This window comes from Pteropus alecto, unplaced genomic scaffold (genome assembly GCF_000325575.1).
Source record: "Pteropus alecto unplaced genomic scaffold, ASM32557v1 scaffold196, whole genome shotgun sequence".
Lineage (NCBI taxonomy): Eukaryota > Metazoa > Chordata > Mammalia > Chiroptera > Pteropodidae > Pteropus > Pteropus alecto.
Genome location: NW_006439717.1, coordinates 1045836 through 1061090, shown reverse-complemented (window position 1 = coordinate 1061090; position 15255 = coordinate 1045836). Strand labels below are relative to the sequence as shown.

Genomic DNA, 15255 nt, shown 5'->3' with positions numbered 1-15255 from the left:
GATCATTTTCTCTGCAGTATAATGCATCATTTAGTGAAGACATCACAATTTATCCTCCTGTCAAAGACATTTGGATTGTTTCTATTTTTTAATGTTATGAATTCTACACATTTTCTGGTGCACCATGAGCAAGAATTTCTCTTGGTTCTTAGGAATGTAATTTCGGGGTCATAGGATCGATAAATGTTCTGCTTTACAAAATAATGTCTATATTCCAAAGAGGTTGTACCAGTTTACACTCCTACCAGTAATAGGTTAGAGCTGAGATCTTTTTTATTATGAGAGAATTTTATTTTATTTTTTTAAATTATTTTTTAATTTTTCAATTACAGTTGACATTCAATATTTTATTAGTTTCAGATATATAGCATAGTGGTTAGACGTTTATATAACTTATGAAGTGATCTCCCTGATAAGTCTGGTACCCATCTGACACCTAGTTATTACAATATTATTGGCTATATTCCCTATGCTGTACTTTGCATCCCTGTGACTATTTTGTAACTGCCAATTTGTATATCTTAATCCCTTCACCTTTTCTACCCAGCCCCCAATTTCATTCCCTCCGACTTGGCAACCATCAGTTGTTTCATTATGAGAGAATTTTAAATTATTTAAAAATTTAAATAATTTAAATTTTAAATTATTTTTAGAGCTATAAGCCTATTTAGATTTTTTAGTTTTGTGTGTCTGGTAACTTGTGTTTTTCAAGAAACTTGTTCTCTAAATTTTCAAATATAGTTACATAAGGTTGTCTGTATTTTTGTGTTATACTTTTGTCTGTAAGGTCTATACTGATTCTTTTTTAAAAATTTATGATACTGTATATGTCCTTTTTTCCCCTTTTTAGGGGTTTCTTGGTAGGTCAAGAAATCAATTTTTTTTCATACTTTTTATCTTACTGTGTTGAAAATTTTAAAAATTATGGTAAAATATACATAACATAAAATTGACCACTTTAACCATTTTAAAGTGTACAATTCAGTGACATTAAATATATTCACATTGTTGTGCAACTGTCACTACTATTTCATCTTCCCAACTGAAACTCTACCCATTAAACACTAATTCCTCCTTCTCCTCTCCCCACCGCCCCTGGCAACTACCATTTTACTTTGTCTCTATGAATTTGGCTATTCTAAGTACCTCATATAAGTGGAATCATACAGTATTTGTCTTTTTGTGTTTGGCTTATTTCACTTAGTGTAATGTCTTCGAGGTTTTTTTTGTTTTTTGTTTGTTTGTTTGTTTTAAGAAAAAGTAAGATTTATTGAAAGTATATTTTAGAAGGAGACGGCCTGCTATGAAAGGCTGCAGCCCTGTGGAATGTAGGAGGTGAAGAGATAAGATAATACATCCAAAGGGATGGGTTTCCATCCAGGAGGGCTGTAACTGTCTTCAAGGTTTATTCATGTTTTAGCCTATGTCAGAATTTTCTTCCTTTTTAAAGACTGAATAATACTTTCCATCTTGCATAATTTTTTATCATAAGTATGTGATTCACATTAGATTCACATTAAATACTAATTGATCAATTTAATACTGTTTTTTAAGTTATCAGAGGTATCACTTTCTATATACAGGGAATCTCCTTTTGTGGATTGGAATCAGTGAATAAAGTTGCTCTTAATTGCCTTATTTTGTTTTTGCCTAATAGCTGCCTCCATTCTCATGAGCTGCTTGTGCATCTATACTTTGGGGAGATGGGAGGAATGGAGTTTATATATGTGTGTGTGAGGTGGGTGATGAAATGATCAATATTGTGTAAAGTTATTATCAAAGAATTTATATAGCTGAGGATAATTTGGCTTGATTGGATTTGGGGTACAGCCATCTGCATGAGGAGGAGGAGTGCAGACAATGCTAACTACCCAGTTAGCAGTGAAATAGGAAGAGACAAACATATATATCCCTACTCTGATTCTTTTGAGCCCCCTCTACGCCCACACTTACAGCTGCCACTGATGACTAACGTTTAGCAATTTGGAGGGTCCTGTGTCTTTTAATAGTCGTAAAGAGGAGTTGTGGTATCACATGGTTTCTGATTTTCCACTTAGAATGTATTTTAAATTTTGAGAAATTTTATTTTGTTCCAATTTTTAATTGTATGTTGTTCCAATTCAAGGTTTTTATTAATAAAAAAAAGAATTCATTGGTTTTTCTAAATGAAAAGTTTATGTTCCAAAATATGTTTATAATGATCAGGCCTTATAATTATGGGAGAGTTTTGAGATTAGAGTGGCATATAGATCAGAAAGTTAATGCCAATAAGTAAAGACATTTGTTGAGAAAATAGACTTTACATGAATATTCTTTTAAATTCATTTAAATGAATATCACATTCACGTTTTTGACCGAAGGAAATTATCTTTTTTGTACCTATTTTTTAGACTATATCAGTGCATTAATTTCGGTCTCCTTTTTTATATTCCTTTATAAAATTAATGAGAATGATATTTATTGGCAAACAGATAAGTGTGAAATAAGAACTTTTGGTTACTTTCTCAACCAAACCCTTAAAAATTAGAAAAAAAAGTTTTTATTTGGAACTTCTCATCTTGTTTTTGGTGGTGGTTCTATAGGCGTAGAGAGTTAGTGCGTGTAGGTTCTTATTGATACATTTCTTGAACCTGTTGATCGGGTTTCTAAGTTAGAATAAATATTTAGATTCAGTGGAGGGTTTTCAGCTTTGATTTAATTTACTGGGAAGGAATCTTTTAAAAAAGTTAAAATTTTTTGAACAGATAAGATGTTTATATAGTTCTAGTGTCAAAAAATATGTAGATTGAAAAGTCTTTTTTAGTTGTCATTGGATCTTCACTATTGCTAGTTTCTTGATTATCCTTTCAGATATATGATATGTGTATAAAAATATATTCTCCCCCATCCTATTCATTTAACACTATCTCTTACTATATCAATATAGAAAGAACTTCCTCTCCTCTCAAAAACATTTGCATTATATCTTCTTGTTTGAGTGAACTATAATTTATTAAATTAGTGTTCTATTGATGGAAAATTAGATGGTTTCCAATCTTTTCTCTTAGAAATAATGGTGTATTAGGTAACTGAACATATCAGTTTACACATTTGTAAATATGCTTGTAGGGTAAATTCCTAGAAATTGTCTTTCTGAATCAAATAATATATACATTTTTAATTTTGATATCTAATCTAGTTGTCTTCCATAGGTATTGTACAAATTTACATTCTCATTTAGATATGTTTTTCCAGTTTTACTACTAATGCATATAATTATTTTGGATATTTGCCAGTCTGTGTGTAAAAAATGGTGTCTTAGTTCTAATTTGCATAAAATAGGTTAAAGTATTTGTCTACATATACACATACATTGTATAATGTCAGATATTATCATAAGGCTTACAATAACTTAAAAACATAGTCCTTTGCATCCCCTCCCTTCCATTCCCTATTCTAGCTTTCCATAGGTAATCATAAACATTTCTTTCGGTATTAATCTGCATATTTCTGAATAACAAGGCAATACTGACTGACATTTTAATCTTTTCAGGGACAATCCTATTATGGAAGATGAGAATTTAGTTTTCTTGTGTTTTCTTCCCTCCTCTCCCATGCCCACTTTTCCCCTGGTTCTGATAGGTAGATTTCGTAACAATCTATTTTAAATTTAAAGTAACTATAAGTACCTTTGTGTATAGCCCAATTAATTATTTGTTAGTGTCTCAGGTCCTTATAATGCATGCTGTTACATACCCAAAGACTTGAAAATTATACTCTCATTAGAGTGCTTTGGATCATTTGATTTTCTAATTGCACATCATCTAAATTTAACAGAGTTGCCATTCTAAAGCTCTAACAATACCTGTAATTATGACCTATTGGTAGTAACCCATAGTTTTGGTAAAGTTCCCATTTGTTTGTAAGTAACTTGTATAATCTATTATTCTTGGGACCTTTTAGTTTTAGGGAACACATCGTTCATTGCAGATCATACAAGCCATTGTTTATTGAGTGGCTGTCAAGAAGTATCAGGCATTGTTCTAAGTGCTACATCTGTACAAACTAATTTAGACCATATAACAACCCTGTGAGGAAGATGCTAGCATTATTTGCATTTTACAGATAAAGAAACTGAGACCTAGGGAAGGTAATCAGCTAGCTTGAAGTTACTCAGCTAGGAGGGAGATGGTAGAGCTCGGATGGAAACCCCAGACAGTCTGTCTGTAAAGCCTTCACTTATCCACTCTGCTATATGGCATTTGTATTAATGATATACTCAACCTCAGTAAAGCATGTGCTTTGGTTTGGTTTTCCGCTAGTGGTGATGGATTTATGCTACTCCATCCGTGTTTAACATTTCTCATTTTTCTTTTTTCTAAATCAGCATGTTCCTGAAAACTTTAAAAAATAAAATGTTTTAATTGAGGTTAAAAACATAATATAAAATTTATCATCTTAACGATTTTTAAATGTACTGGTTAGTAGTGTTAAGTATATTTACATAGTTGTGTAACAGGTCTCCAGAATTTTTCATATTGCAAAATAGAAACTGTACCTATTAAATAACAATATCCCATTTCCCTTTGTCTGCATCCCCTGGCAACCACCATTCTACTTTGTCTCTATGAACTTGACTGCTGTAGATACCTCATGTAAGTGGAATCATACAATATTTGTCTTATTTTTGACTGACATTTCATTTAACATGATGTTCTCAAGGTTCATCCATGTTGTGGCATGTGATAGGATTTCCTTCTTTTTAAAGGCCTAACATTCCATTGTGTGTGTATGCACATAACATATTTTGTTATTTTAGTAATTCTTCAATGGACATTTGATTGTTGCCACCTCTTGTCTATTATGAATAATGCTACAATGAATATGGGAGTGCAAATATCTCTTTGATATGCTGCTTTCAGTTCTTTTGGATATATACCCAGAGGCGGGATTGCTAGATCGTATGGTACTTCTATTTTGAATTTTTTGAGGAATTTCCCTACTGTTTTACATAGTAGCTGTACCATTTTGCATTCCCACCAACAGTACACATGGGTTCCAATTTCTCCATATCCTCGCCAACACTTTTTTTTTTGGTAGCGTAATGGATGGGAGATGCTATATCATTGTGATTTTGATTTGTATTTCTCTAATGATGAGTGATGTTAATCAGCTTTTCATGTGCTTGTTGACCATTTGTGTATCTTCTTTGGAGAAATATCTATTCAAATCCTTTGCCAATTTTTAATCGAATTATTTATTTTTTGTTATGTCGTAGGATTTCTTGGTATATCCTGGATGTTAACCCCCTTATCAGATATATGATTTACAAATATTTTCTCCCATTCTACTGGTTGCCTTTCACTCTTGGTTATTTCCTTTGATGCAGAAGCTTTTAAGTTTCATGCAGTCTCATTTGTCTATATTTGCTTTTTTTGACTGTGCTTTTGATTTCATATCTAAGAAATCATTGCCAAATCCAATGTCATGAAGCTTTTTCTCTGGGTTTTTTTTTTTTTTTTTTTTTTAGGATTTTTAGGTCTTTAATCCATTTTGAGTTAATTTTTGTGTATGATAAAGTAAGGATCCAACTTCATTCTTTTTGCATGTGGATATCCTGTTTTCCTAACATCATTGGTTGAAGAGACTGTTGTTTCCCCAAGGAGTGGTCTTGGTGCCCTTGTCAAAAATCTCTTTACCTTTTCTGGGCTCTCTGTTCTGTTCCATTTGTCGAAATGCCTATCTTTATGCTAGTACTACACTGTTTTCATTACTATAGCATTCTAATGTGTTTTGAAATTAGGAGATGCAAGGCCTCCAACTTTATTTTATTTCAAGATTGTTTTAGCTACTTGAGGTCTATTCCTGAAAGTAAAAAATATCTACATAATGTAATATTTATCATTTTAATCACTCCTAAGTGTACAAATCAGTGGCATTAAATACATTCACAGTGTTGTATAACTATCACCACTCTCTATGCCCAAACTTTTTCATCATTCCTGACAAAAACTTTGTACTCGTTAAACAATTACTCTCCCTTTCCTACTTCCCCCTAGTTCCTGGTAACCTCTCCTCTACTTTCTCTTTTTTCTCATCCCTTTTAAACCCATTCTGACATATATAAAAACCTTATGTCCTCTTTTGTTGTGATTTAAAATGAAAAATAAATATAACAATTAACAATAAGTCAAAGTAATAAATTTTAAAACCACATGTCCATCCTCTTCTCATTTCCCCCCTTAAGAGTCATTGAGCTTGGGATGCCTAGAAACCAACATGTTTGTATACCTAGTATGGGGGGGAGGTGAGGTATGTGACTATGGACTTATTTAGAGCAAAACTAACTGAAGATGAGAGTCAGGTTCACTGGTTTTCTTAGCTTGATGCTCTTAGCTCAGAGAAGTAACTATCCCAGACTGACCATTTTGAATTTGCTCTACTACTTAATAAGCTGCAACAAATTAATATAAACAGATTTAATCATTTTTACTTTCTTTTTAATACATCCATCCATTATTGATTACCAGTTTTCCCATACTTCAGGCTTTAATTTAACAACGCAAAGAAATATTACATACACTTTATTCTCATTTTGGAAAAATACTTGACTGAATGTTTTTTTTTTTTGTACAAATAAGTGGCTTGGTCAAGAGTATCCTTTGGGTTTTTTCCTCTAGGTTTTACAGAAAAATTTTAGTTTTTGAGTTATATGTACAGTAAAATACACAAATCTTAAGAGTAACCCAGTGAATTTTTACATATGTATGTACCCATATAAGTACCATTCACATCAAGATATAGAACATTTTACCCCTTAGGAAGTTCTCTCATGTTTGTTCTGAGAGAGATGCCTCCTTCCAGAGAAGGGATGTCATGACCCTTTTATCATAATGATATGTTTCTGTCTCTAATAATATTTTTTGTCTTAAAGATTCGAATTTCGTTCTTCTAAAATCTCACAAAATGTTTTCTGTCAGGCCTACTCTATCCGGTGGTAAATTCTATGTACTTCCATAGGCTTTGGCTGATTCTCCCAGTTTGGCTCAGTGCTCTGGAAGATGATAAGCCCCAGAGGTTCAGTCTGCCTTTCCTCAGGTCCCATAGTGTTTTGTAGAGGCTCTTACTCTTGATGGATTTTTAAAAAAAATTTCCCAGGGCTATCTACTCATCCCTTCATTCTTCTCTTTCCACATTTTACAAAATGCAACCCAACAAGAAAATGAGAGTAACCTTATATGAAATACTTCTCTTTCCACATTGAAAAGTATTTCATATAAGGTTACTCTCATTTTCTTGTTGGGTTGCATTTTGTAAAATGTTTTTCCTATCAGGTGTCTGGGTATAAGAGTTCTATGATCCTCATCATGCTTTCTTTACCCAGAAAACTTGGGCATGTATTTTTAAATGTTTAATAACATGGAAAAAAATAGTATTTGTACCTTTACAATTTATAGAAGCTTCCTGGAGTAGTGACTAATCCAAATTTTGATGTTTCACTTTTCCTTGTTAAAATTCCTTTGTACTTTCCCATTCACCCCACTCCCCAAGTTTCTTGTAGCTGTGTGAGTGTTAAGAGGTAATATTTTAGTTTATGAGGCAGAGATGGAGATAAGATATTTGTGATAGATAAAAAAGATAAGATGACTAAGAAAACATTTTCTGAACTAAGAAGATGGTCTGATTCTAAAGGTTCTAAAAGAATGAAATATTGCTGTTTACAGCTATAATCTCTTCAGAGTACTTTTAATAACTAGTTTTGTTTAGAAAAAGTACAAAATAAAACCTGTGGATATCTCTTGGAAATTTTGTACAGATAGCTAGTACTGTAACAGTGAATGTGTGTGTTTGTTTTCTCTCCAGAATCTCCCTGGAAAAAGAGACATGAATGTCTGCAATGATATTTCTTGATAAGAAGTTGATAGAAGAGAAGGAAAGGAGATCACCAGCTAGAGAGCAGAATTTCCAAACCAGGACTTTATATTTATTACCTCCAACTACAGACTTTTCTTGCCTGCTTTTAAATCAGAGGTAACTACAGTCAGAACCCAGACAAGGCAAAAGAGTACTTTTCTTCCATATCTTTTGAGATCAAAGGAACCGCAATGTCTAGGAAACAAAACCAGAAAGGTAAGATTATATATATGTGGGCATAAATTGTTAACAACATAGTTGTGGGGTAATCACCATTTATATCTATATTTTTAAAAAACATTTTCTTAATGTGTTTTGAATGGTTATACTTTCCCTTACCCAAGGCAATACTACTGATAGTTATAACTGTGTCATGACAGCAGTTAATTTTAGAAGAGTATACAGAACATTCACAAGTTAATCTGTTGTCTCTTTATCTAAATATCTGTGGATAGTACATTACAGCTTTGTGTGTTACTAGTTTGGGAATTAATTCATGTAACAGTTGCTTTTCTAGTCTTATAATAAACTTAATGAATTGGAATATACTTGCAAGAAAGCCAAATGAATCTTGGAAATGCACTTTTTAGAGAGCGAACACATGTTAGGGAGAGTGGTAGTAGATAATTTACTGCAAGATATTTTATCTCTTCTGAGTTGATGTTTCATTGGAGACAGGAAGTGAAACAAGAGTAAATGCTTCTAGTTTTTGATTCCTTCTTTAGCTTTCCTTCTGGGATAAGTACTCTAGCCTCTTGTATAAAGTAAAATATAAGATGCAGAGTCAAGAAATATCAAGAACAGTTATAAAGAGGGAAAGGACAACAAAGACTCTATAAATCACTTTTTCAACTTTCCTAGAATAGCTGTAAAACTTAAAGAGACGAATTTGTTTTTAATTAATAATTTTTTATTTTTCAGTTATAGTTGGCATACAATAATAGTATATTAGTTTCAGGTGTACAACATAGTGATTAGACATGTATATAACTCACAAAGTGATCACCCCAATAAATCTAGTGTCCCTCTGACAGTACGTAGTTATTACAATATTGCTGGCTATATTCCTTAAGCTGTTCCTTAGCCATGACTATTTTGTAACTACCAATTCGTACTACTTGATCTCTTCCCCCTTTTTTACCGAATCTCCCCTCCCATCTGGTAATCCTCAAAATGTTCTCTGTATCTATGAGTTTTCCTGTTTTTGTTTGTTTGTTTATTTTGTTCTTTAGGTTCCACATATACATACAATCATATGTCATTTGTCTTCCTCTATCTGACTTACTCCTCTCAGCACACTACCCTTTAGGTCCACCATAAAATATCTTTTTCCATCCCATTACTTTTAGTCTGTGTGTATCTTTTAATCTGAAGTGAGTCTCTTGTAGGCAGCGTATGTAAGGGTCTTGTTTTCTTATCCATTCAGCCACCCTATCTTTTGATTGGAACATTTAATTCTTTTTTCATTTTAAGTACTTGTTGATAGATATATAGTTATTGCCATTCTTTATTTAGACTTTTGATACATATATATATATTTTTTTCTTAAAGAAGTCCCTCTAACATTTCCTATAATACTGGCTTGGTGGTGATGAACTTCTTCAGCTTTTTCTTGTCTGGGAAGCTCTTTATCTTTCTTTTGATTCTTCATGATAACTTTGCTGGGTAAAGTAATTTTCTTGGTTATAGGTCCTGGGTTTTCATCACTTTGAATATTTTGTGCCAAGCCTTTCTGGCCTATAAAGTTTCTGTTGAGAAATAGGCTGATAGTCGTATGGGTGCTCCCTCATATGTAACTAATTGCTTTCCTCTTGCCACTTTTAAGAGTTTCTCTTTGAATTTAATCTTTGGCATTTTAATTATGATGTGTCTTGGTGTGGGCCTCTGGGTTCATCTTGTTTGGGAGTCTCCGAACTTCCTGGACTTGTATGTCTATTTAGGAGTCTCTGAACTTCCTGGAGTTGTATGTCTATTTCTCTAACCAGGTTAGGGAAGTTTTCCGTCATTATTTCTTCAAATAGATTTTCAATTCCTTGCTCTCTCTCTCCTCCTTCTGGTACCTCTATGATGTAAATATTGTTATGCTTGATGTTGTCCCAGAGGCTTCTTAAACTATCTTCATTTTTTTGGATTCTTTTCTCTTGTTGCTGTTCTGATTGGGTGTCCTCTGCTACCTCATCTTCTGTGTCGCTAATTTGATCCTCCATTTCCTCCACTCTATTGATTTCCTCTAATGCAGCGGTCTCCAGCCTTTTGACACCAGTTATCAGCGCTCCTATGAGAATAATGCCTGATGATCTGAAGCGGAGCTAAGGTGGTGATGCTAGCACTGGGGAGCGGCTGCAAATCCAGATGAAGCTTTGCTTGCTCACCCGCCACTTACCTCCTGCTGTGCGGCCTGGTTCCTAACAGGCCACGCGGGTCAGTACTGGTCCGCAGCCCAGCGGTTGGGGACCCTTGCTCTAACGTACTCTTCATCTCATATATTGTTTTCTTCATTTCTGACTGGCTCCTTATTATGTTTCCATCTCCATTTTTATGTTTTTTATCTCTTTGTTAAAGTTCTCACTGAGTTCATTTACTCTCCTCCTAAGTTCCTCAAGCATCCTTATAACCAATGTTTTGAACTCTGCATCTGGTATATTGCTTGTCTCCATTTTGGTGAATTCTTTGTCTGGAGCTTTGTTCTGTTCGTTCATGTGGGACATACTTCTTTGTCTCCCCATTTTAGCTGCCTCCCTGTGTCTGCTTCTGTGTATTAGGTAGGGCTCCTAAGTCTCCTGGCCTTAGTAGAGTGGCTTTATACAGTAGGTGTGTTGTGGGGCCCCTTGGCACAGACCTGAGACGGGTCCAGCTGCAGGCCAAATTCACCTTCAGCCTGTGTACCTCTGGAGCCACCTGATAATAGTCACTAAGTAATCTACATATGGCTGCCACCCGTGTGCTAGGCTTATAGGTACCTTAAGGGTCCAAGTCCAAAACCGAGGCTGGCTGCCACTAGTGCAGGGTTTGGGGCTGCTCAGCAAGAGGTACCGGGCACGCTGAAGCCAGATGCTGCTTCTTTGGGTTTTGTGAGCCTTTGAGAGATTTTATGAAAGTTTGCAGCAGGTCTCAAGACAGCCTTATGTATGGTGGGTTAAATCACTGGAAGCAGCTTGAGTGGGCCCACAAATTGGAAAAGGTGGTCTCAGGGAATCCCCTGGGCAGAATGACCTGTGTTATCCAGGGTGATCGTACCTATGTTTGCAGGCTAGGAGTGGGGAGGGCTCAACAAAGAAACAGTGGCTTCTGCCTGCACCTCTGTCCATGAGCAAGCTGCCCCTCCAGCCTTTGCCCTGAAGCCCAACAGCTCAGCACCCCGCTGTATGTCCCTGGTGCCCCATGAGCAACTGCCTCAGTGCTGGAGCTCAGTGAGTGGGTCCATCAGCAAGTAAGGCCAGTGCAGGCCGTTTAAGAGGAAGGTCTCCGCTTCCTACAACTCTCCATCTCACTCAGCCACAACTTCCGCTGGTTTTCACAGCCAGAGGTAGTGGGGACTTCTCTTCCCAGTACTGGAACCCTGGACTGGGGAGCCCAGTGTGTGGCCAGAACCTCTGGCTCTTCAGGTCGGGGAGGTAGCTCTGCAGCCAAGATAGCCTTATGGATTCTCTGATTGCCACTCATGGTTGTGGGACTAGGCAGTTTCACATCTCCACTCCTACTACTGTTTTGAGGTTACCTGTTATTTGAGGTGACCTAATTGTAGGGCTTCTGTTCAGCTAGACCTCAGGCGACTCCGCACACTGGTTGCTCTGTAGTTTTGTTATAATTTTGGCGTGGTCACTAGAGGAGGAGATATGCACAGCCTCACCTTCTATGCCATCTTGAATCTTCTCTTAAAGGGACAAATTTAACAACACTAAAACTATTATACATAGCGTATATATTTGTTAAAAGAATGACCATCACTATTCTGGTTTTCCTCCTCTCATTCAATATAACTTTCAATTTAAAGTTAATTAAGTTCTTTAATTCAAAACAATTTAAAGTTAATTAAGTTCTTTAATTCAAAACAAAGCTATAGAGCCAGGTCTCAAATGTTAAATAAGAAGGAAATGCTTTTAAACTTAATTTTGACTTGGCACTTCAAAAACCTCATTATAAGAAAATAATATTCCAGAGTTCCTTATGGTTTTGAAAACTGTAGTTTCTGTCTACTGTAAATCTGTAAAAAGAAAATCTGGGCTCTAAGACATGGTCAGATCACTAAAGAAGCTGAACTGTTCTATGGAATGAGACTAATCAACTGAAAGTTTTTATAACCTTTTTGTTTATTAGTCATAATTCAGCGTGCTTTTTTTTCCCAGTTAAGCTTGAAAAATTGAGTATCTGTTTTCCTCGTGCAAATAAGAAATACTATAGTCAAAATACGATTCCAGACTTTAAGATAATTTCACCTAAAAGGTTCAGCATCTGAGTTTTCCTAAAAAAAAAAATTAACTTCAGCAGATTGCTTTGACTTTTTAAAAGCCAGAGTCTTTGTTTATTTCATGTATGTCTTTTGCCAGAGCTGTAAAAAAGTCTTCATTACTGTATATTTATGGTATTCTTGAGGTCAGGTAGCGTCAGTTCTTCATTGTTCTCCTTCAACGTTGTTTTGGCTAGTCTGGGTCTTTTTAACTTTAGAATCAGTTTGTCAATATCCACGAAGTAAAATGCTGGGATTGTGATTGGGTTTGTTTTTAATTGACATTTTGACAATATTGATTCATCCTCTCCACAAACATAGAATGTCTCTCCATTTATTTATTTCTTTTATTTCTTTCCTCAGAGTTTTGTGATTTTCCTCATATCAGTGCTATCCATGTTTTGTTAGATTTATACCCAAGTATTTAATTTTTAGGGGTGCTAATGTAAATAGTATTGTGTTATTTCAAATCCTATTTCTTCATTGCTGTTACATGGGAAAGCTATGGACTTTTGTATATTAACCCTGACTTGCAACGTTGATGTAATCACTTACTCATTCCAGGAGTTTTATTTTAAAATTTTATTATTGAAATTTTTAAGCTTATGAAAAATAGAATGGTATAGTGAACTCCCCTATACCTATAATGTAGGCCATAATTAATAACACATGGCTAATCATTTTTGTCTATACTTCAGCCCACCCCCAGTGGATTATTTTGAAGCAAGTTTATGATATCATCTCAGGGATTGACTTTTTAAATAGACATAAAAAACACTAATCATAAAGAAGAATTAATGTCAGTGCATTTTACATTAAAATTAAGAACTTTTGTTCATCAAAAGAAGACAGTGAAGAGAATGAAAAGGCACGTCATAGAATGGGAGAATAAATTTGTGTCATATTTAAATACTAGGAGAACTACTACAGGTAAATAAGAAAAAGACAATTCTGCCTCAAAAAACTGGGCAAGAGTAGACATGCCAGAAAAGAGAATATCAAAATGGCTAATAACATGTATTAAGGCACTCTGTCTCTTTAGAAATGAGTGAAATACAAGTTGATACTATAATGAAATGCTACTACTCTTGTTCTAGAATGGCTAAAATTAAAAAGATTACTAATACAAACAGCAAGTGTTGGCGAGGATGTGGAGAAAAGGGAAATAGTATGGAGGTTTCTCAAAAAATTAAAAATAGATATACCTTTTGACCCTGCAGTTGCACTTCTGGATATTTATCTAAAGAAAACCAAAACAATAATTCGTTAAGATCTATGCACTCCAGTATTCACGGCAGCACAATTTACAATAGCCAAGATATGGAAGTAACTTAAATGCCCATCAACAGATGATTGGCTAAAGAAATTATGGTTCATATAAACAATGGAATATTACTTAGCCATTAAAAAAATGAAATCTTGCCATTTGCAATGACATGGATGGACCTAGAAGGTATTGTGTTGAGTGAAATAAGTCAGAGAAAGATAAATACCATATGATTTCACTTATATGCGGAATCTAAGGAACAAAAAGAACTAATCAAAAACAGACTCACAAATATAGTGGACAATTGGTGACGGACAGAGGGAAGGGGGGTTGAGGGGCTGGGAGAATTGGGGTGAAGGGTTAAAGAAGTACAAATTAGTAGTTGATAGTTGGTCATGGGGATGGGGAGCACAGAAGAGGGAATGCAGTCAGCATTAATATGATGGCTAGGTAGAGGGCCAAGGGAGGGAGGGAGCAATTGGGGGGATCGTTTTATGAACTATATAGATGTCTAACCAATGTACTGTATACTTGAAACTAATTAAAAAAAAAGATTAATGATACCAAAATGTGAGTATGGAGCAATAACAAACAACTTTCAGAAACTGCTAATGGAAGGTTAAATTGATACAGCTACTTTGAAACACTGTTTGACACTATATACTAAAGTTGAAGATATGCATACTCTATGACTAGGTTCTATTCCTAGATGCACTCAGCAGAAATGCATTCCCAAGTACACTAGAAGATTTGTACAAGAATATTCAAAACAACTTTGTTTGTATTGACCAAAAGCAACCCAGTCGTTCATCACTATCAGAATAGATAAATAAACAATGGCGTAATCAGACGATGAAATATTATTCAGCAAGGAAAATGAACACATTACATTTACTTGCTAGAACATGCATGAATCTTACACAATGTTGAGTAAAACAAGCTGTGCACCAAAAATAAAATACATATGGATTCATTCCTTTTATAGACAAAAGAAAGACTATACCATAATTCTTAGCTACGTGTTCTTAGGTGGTATCAACTATAATGAAAGGAAGTTTGGAGAGTGGTTACTTATGGCAAATGGGAGAGGACATAATCATGGAGGGGGACATGAGGAAGACTCTAGGATACTAGAAGTGTTTTATTTCTTAAACTGGGTAGTAGTTTTTGACTGTTTGTTTTGTGATAAATTATCAAGCTGTGGTGCTCTATGAGTGTGTGCACTATAAATGTTATATTTCGCAAAAAAATTTTAAAAGACATTTCATTAGGACAGAGTGAGATTCAACCAAGTGTGTTATGTAAGTAGCGAGTTGCTTACCTTCACAAGTATAACACTGAAAATTTAGTGTTTACCTTGTGATAATTATAACAGCTATTTGGAAATAGAAATATTTATAATCCAAGTGGATTATTGATCCATAAGTCAGTTTTAAAAAGAAGAAGCCAATTTCTTATTTGCATGGTATTCATGAGTGAAGAGCGATAGATTTTGCAGTGCTGTGGTTTTATGAGAAAGGTCGTTTCGCTGGAGACAGATGCATGTGATTAGAATTGACTTGTTCATTTCTGTACTTGGATGAGGGAAGACATTGACTATTTGACAGGGCTAGAAGTAACATCCAAAGCAAAGTCTTTCACAATGACA

At 34.7% G+C, this 15255-nt stretch overlaps 1 protein-coding gene across 4 annotated transcripts in view; it reads left to right on the top strand.

The window, feature by feature from the left end:
• SPATS2 (spermatogenesis associated serine rich 2) overlaps positions 1-15255 on the top strand; it is a 90842-nt gene that overhangs the window by 35034 nt on the left and 40553 nt on the right. For all 4 annotated transcript variants that reach the window (XM_006916805.3, XM_025050281.1, XM_006916806.3 and 1 more), the window contains one exon: positions 7843-8109. In XM_006916805.3, coding sequence (XP_006916867.1) covers positions 8085-8109 — 25 coding nt within the window. In that variant the 5' untranslated portion in view covers positions 7843-8084. The remainder of the gene's footprint in view (positions 1-7842; positions 8110-15255) is intronic.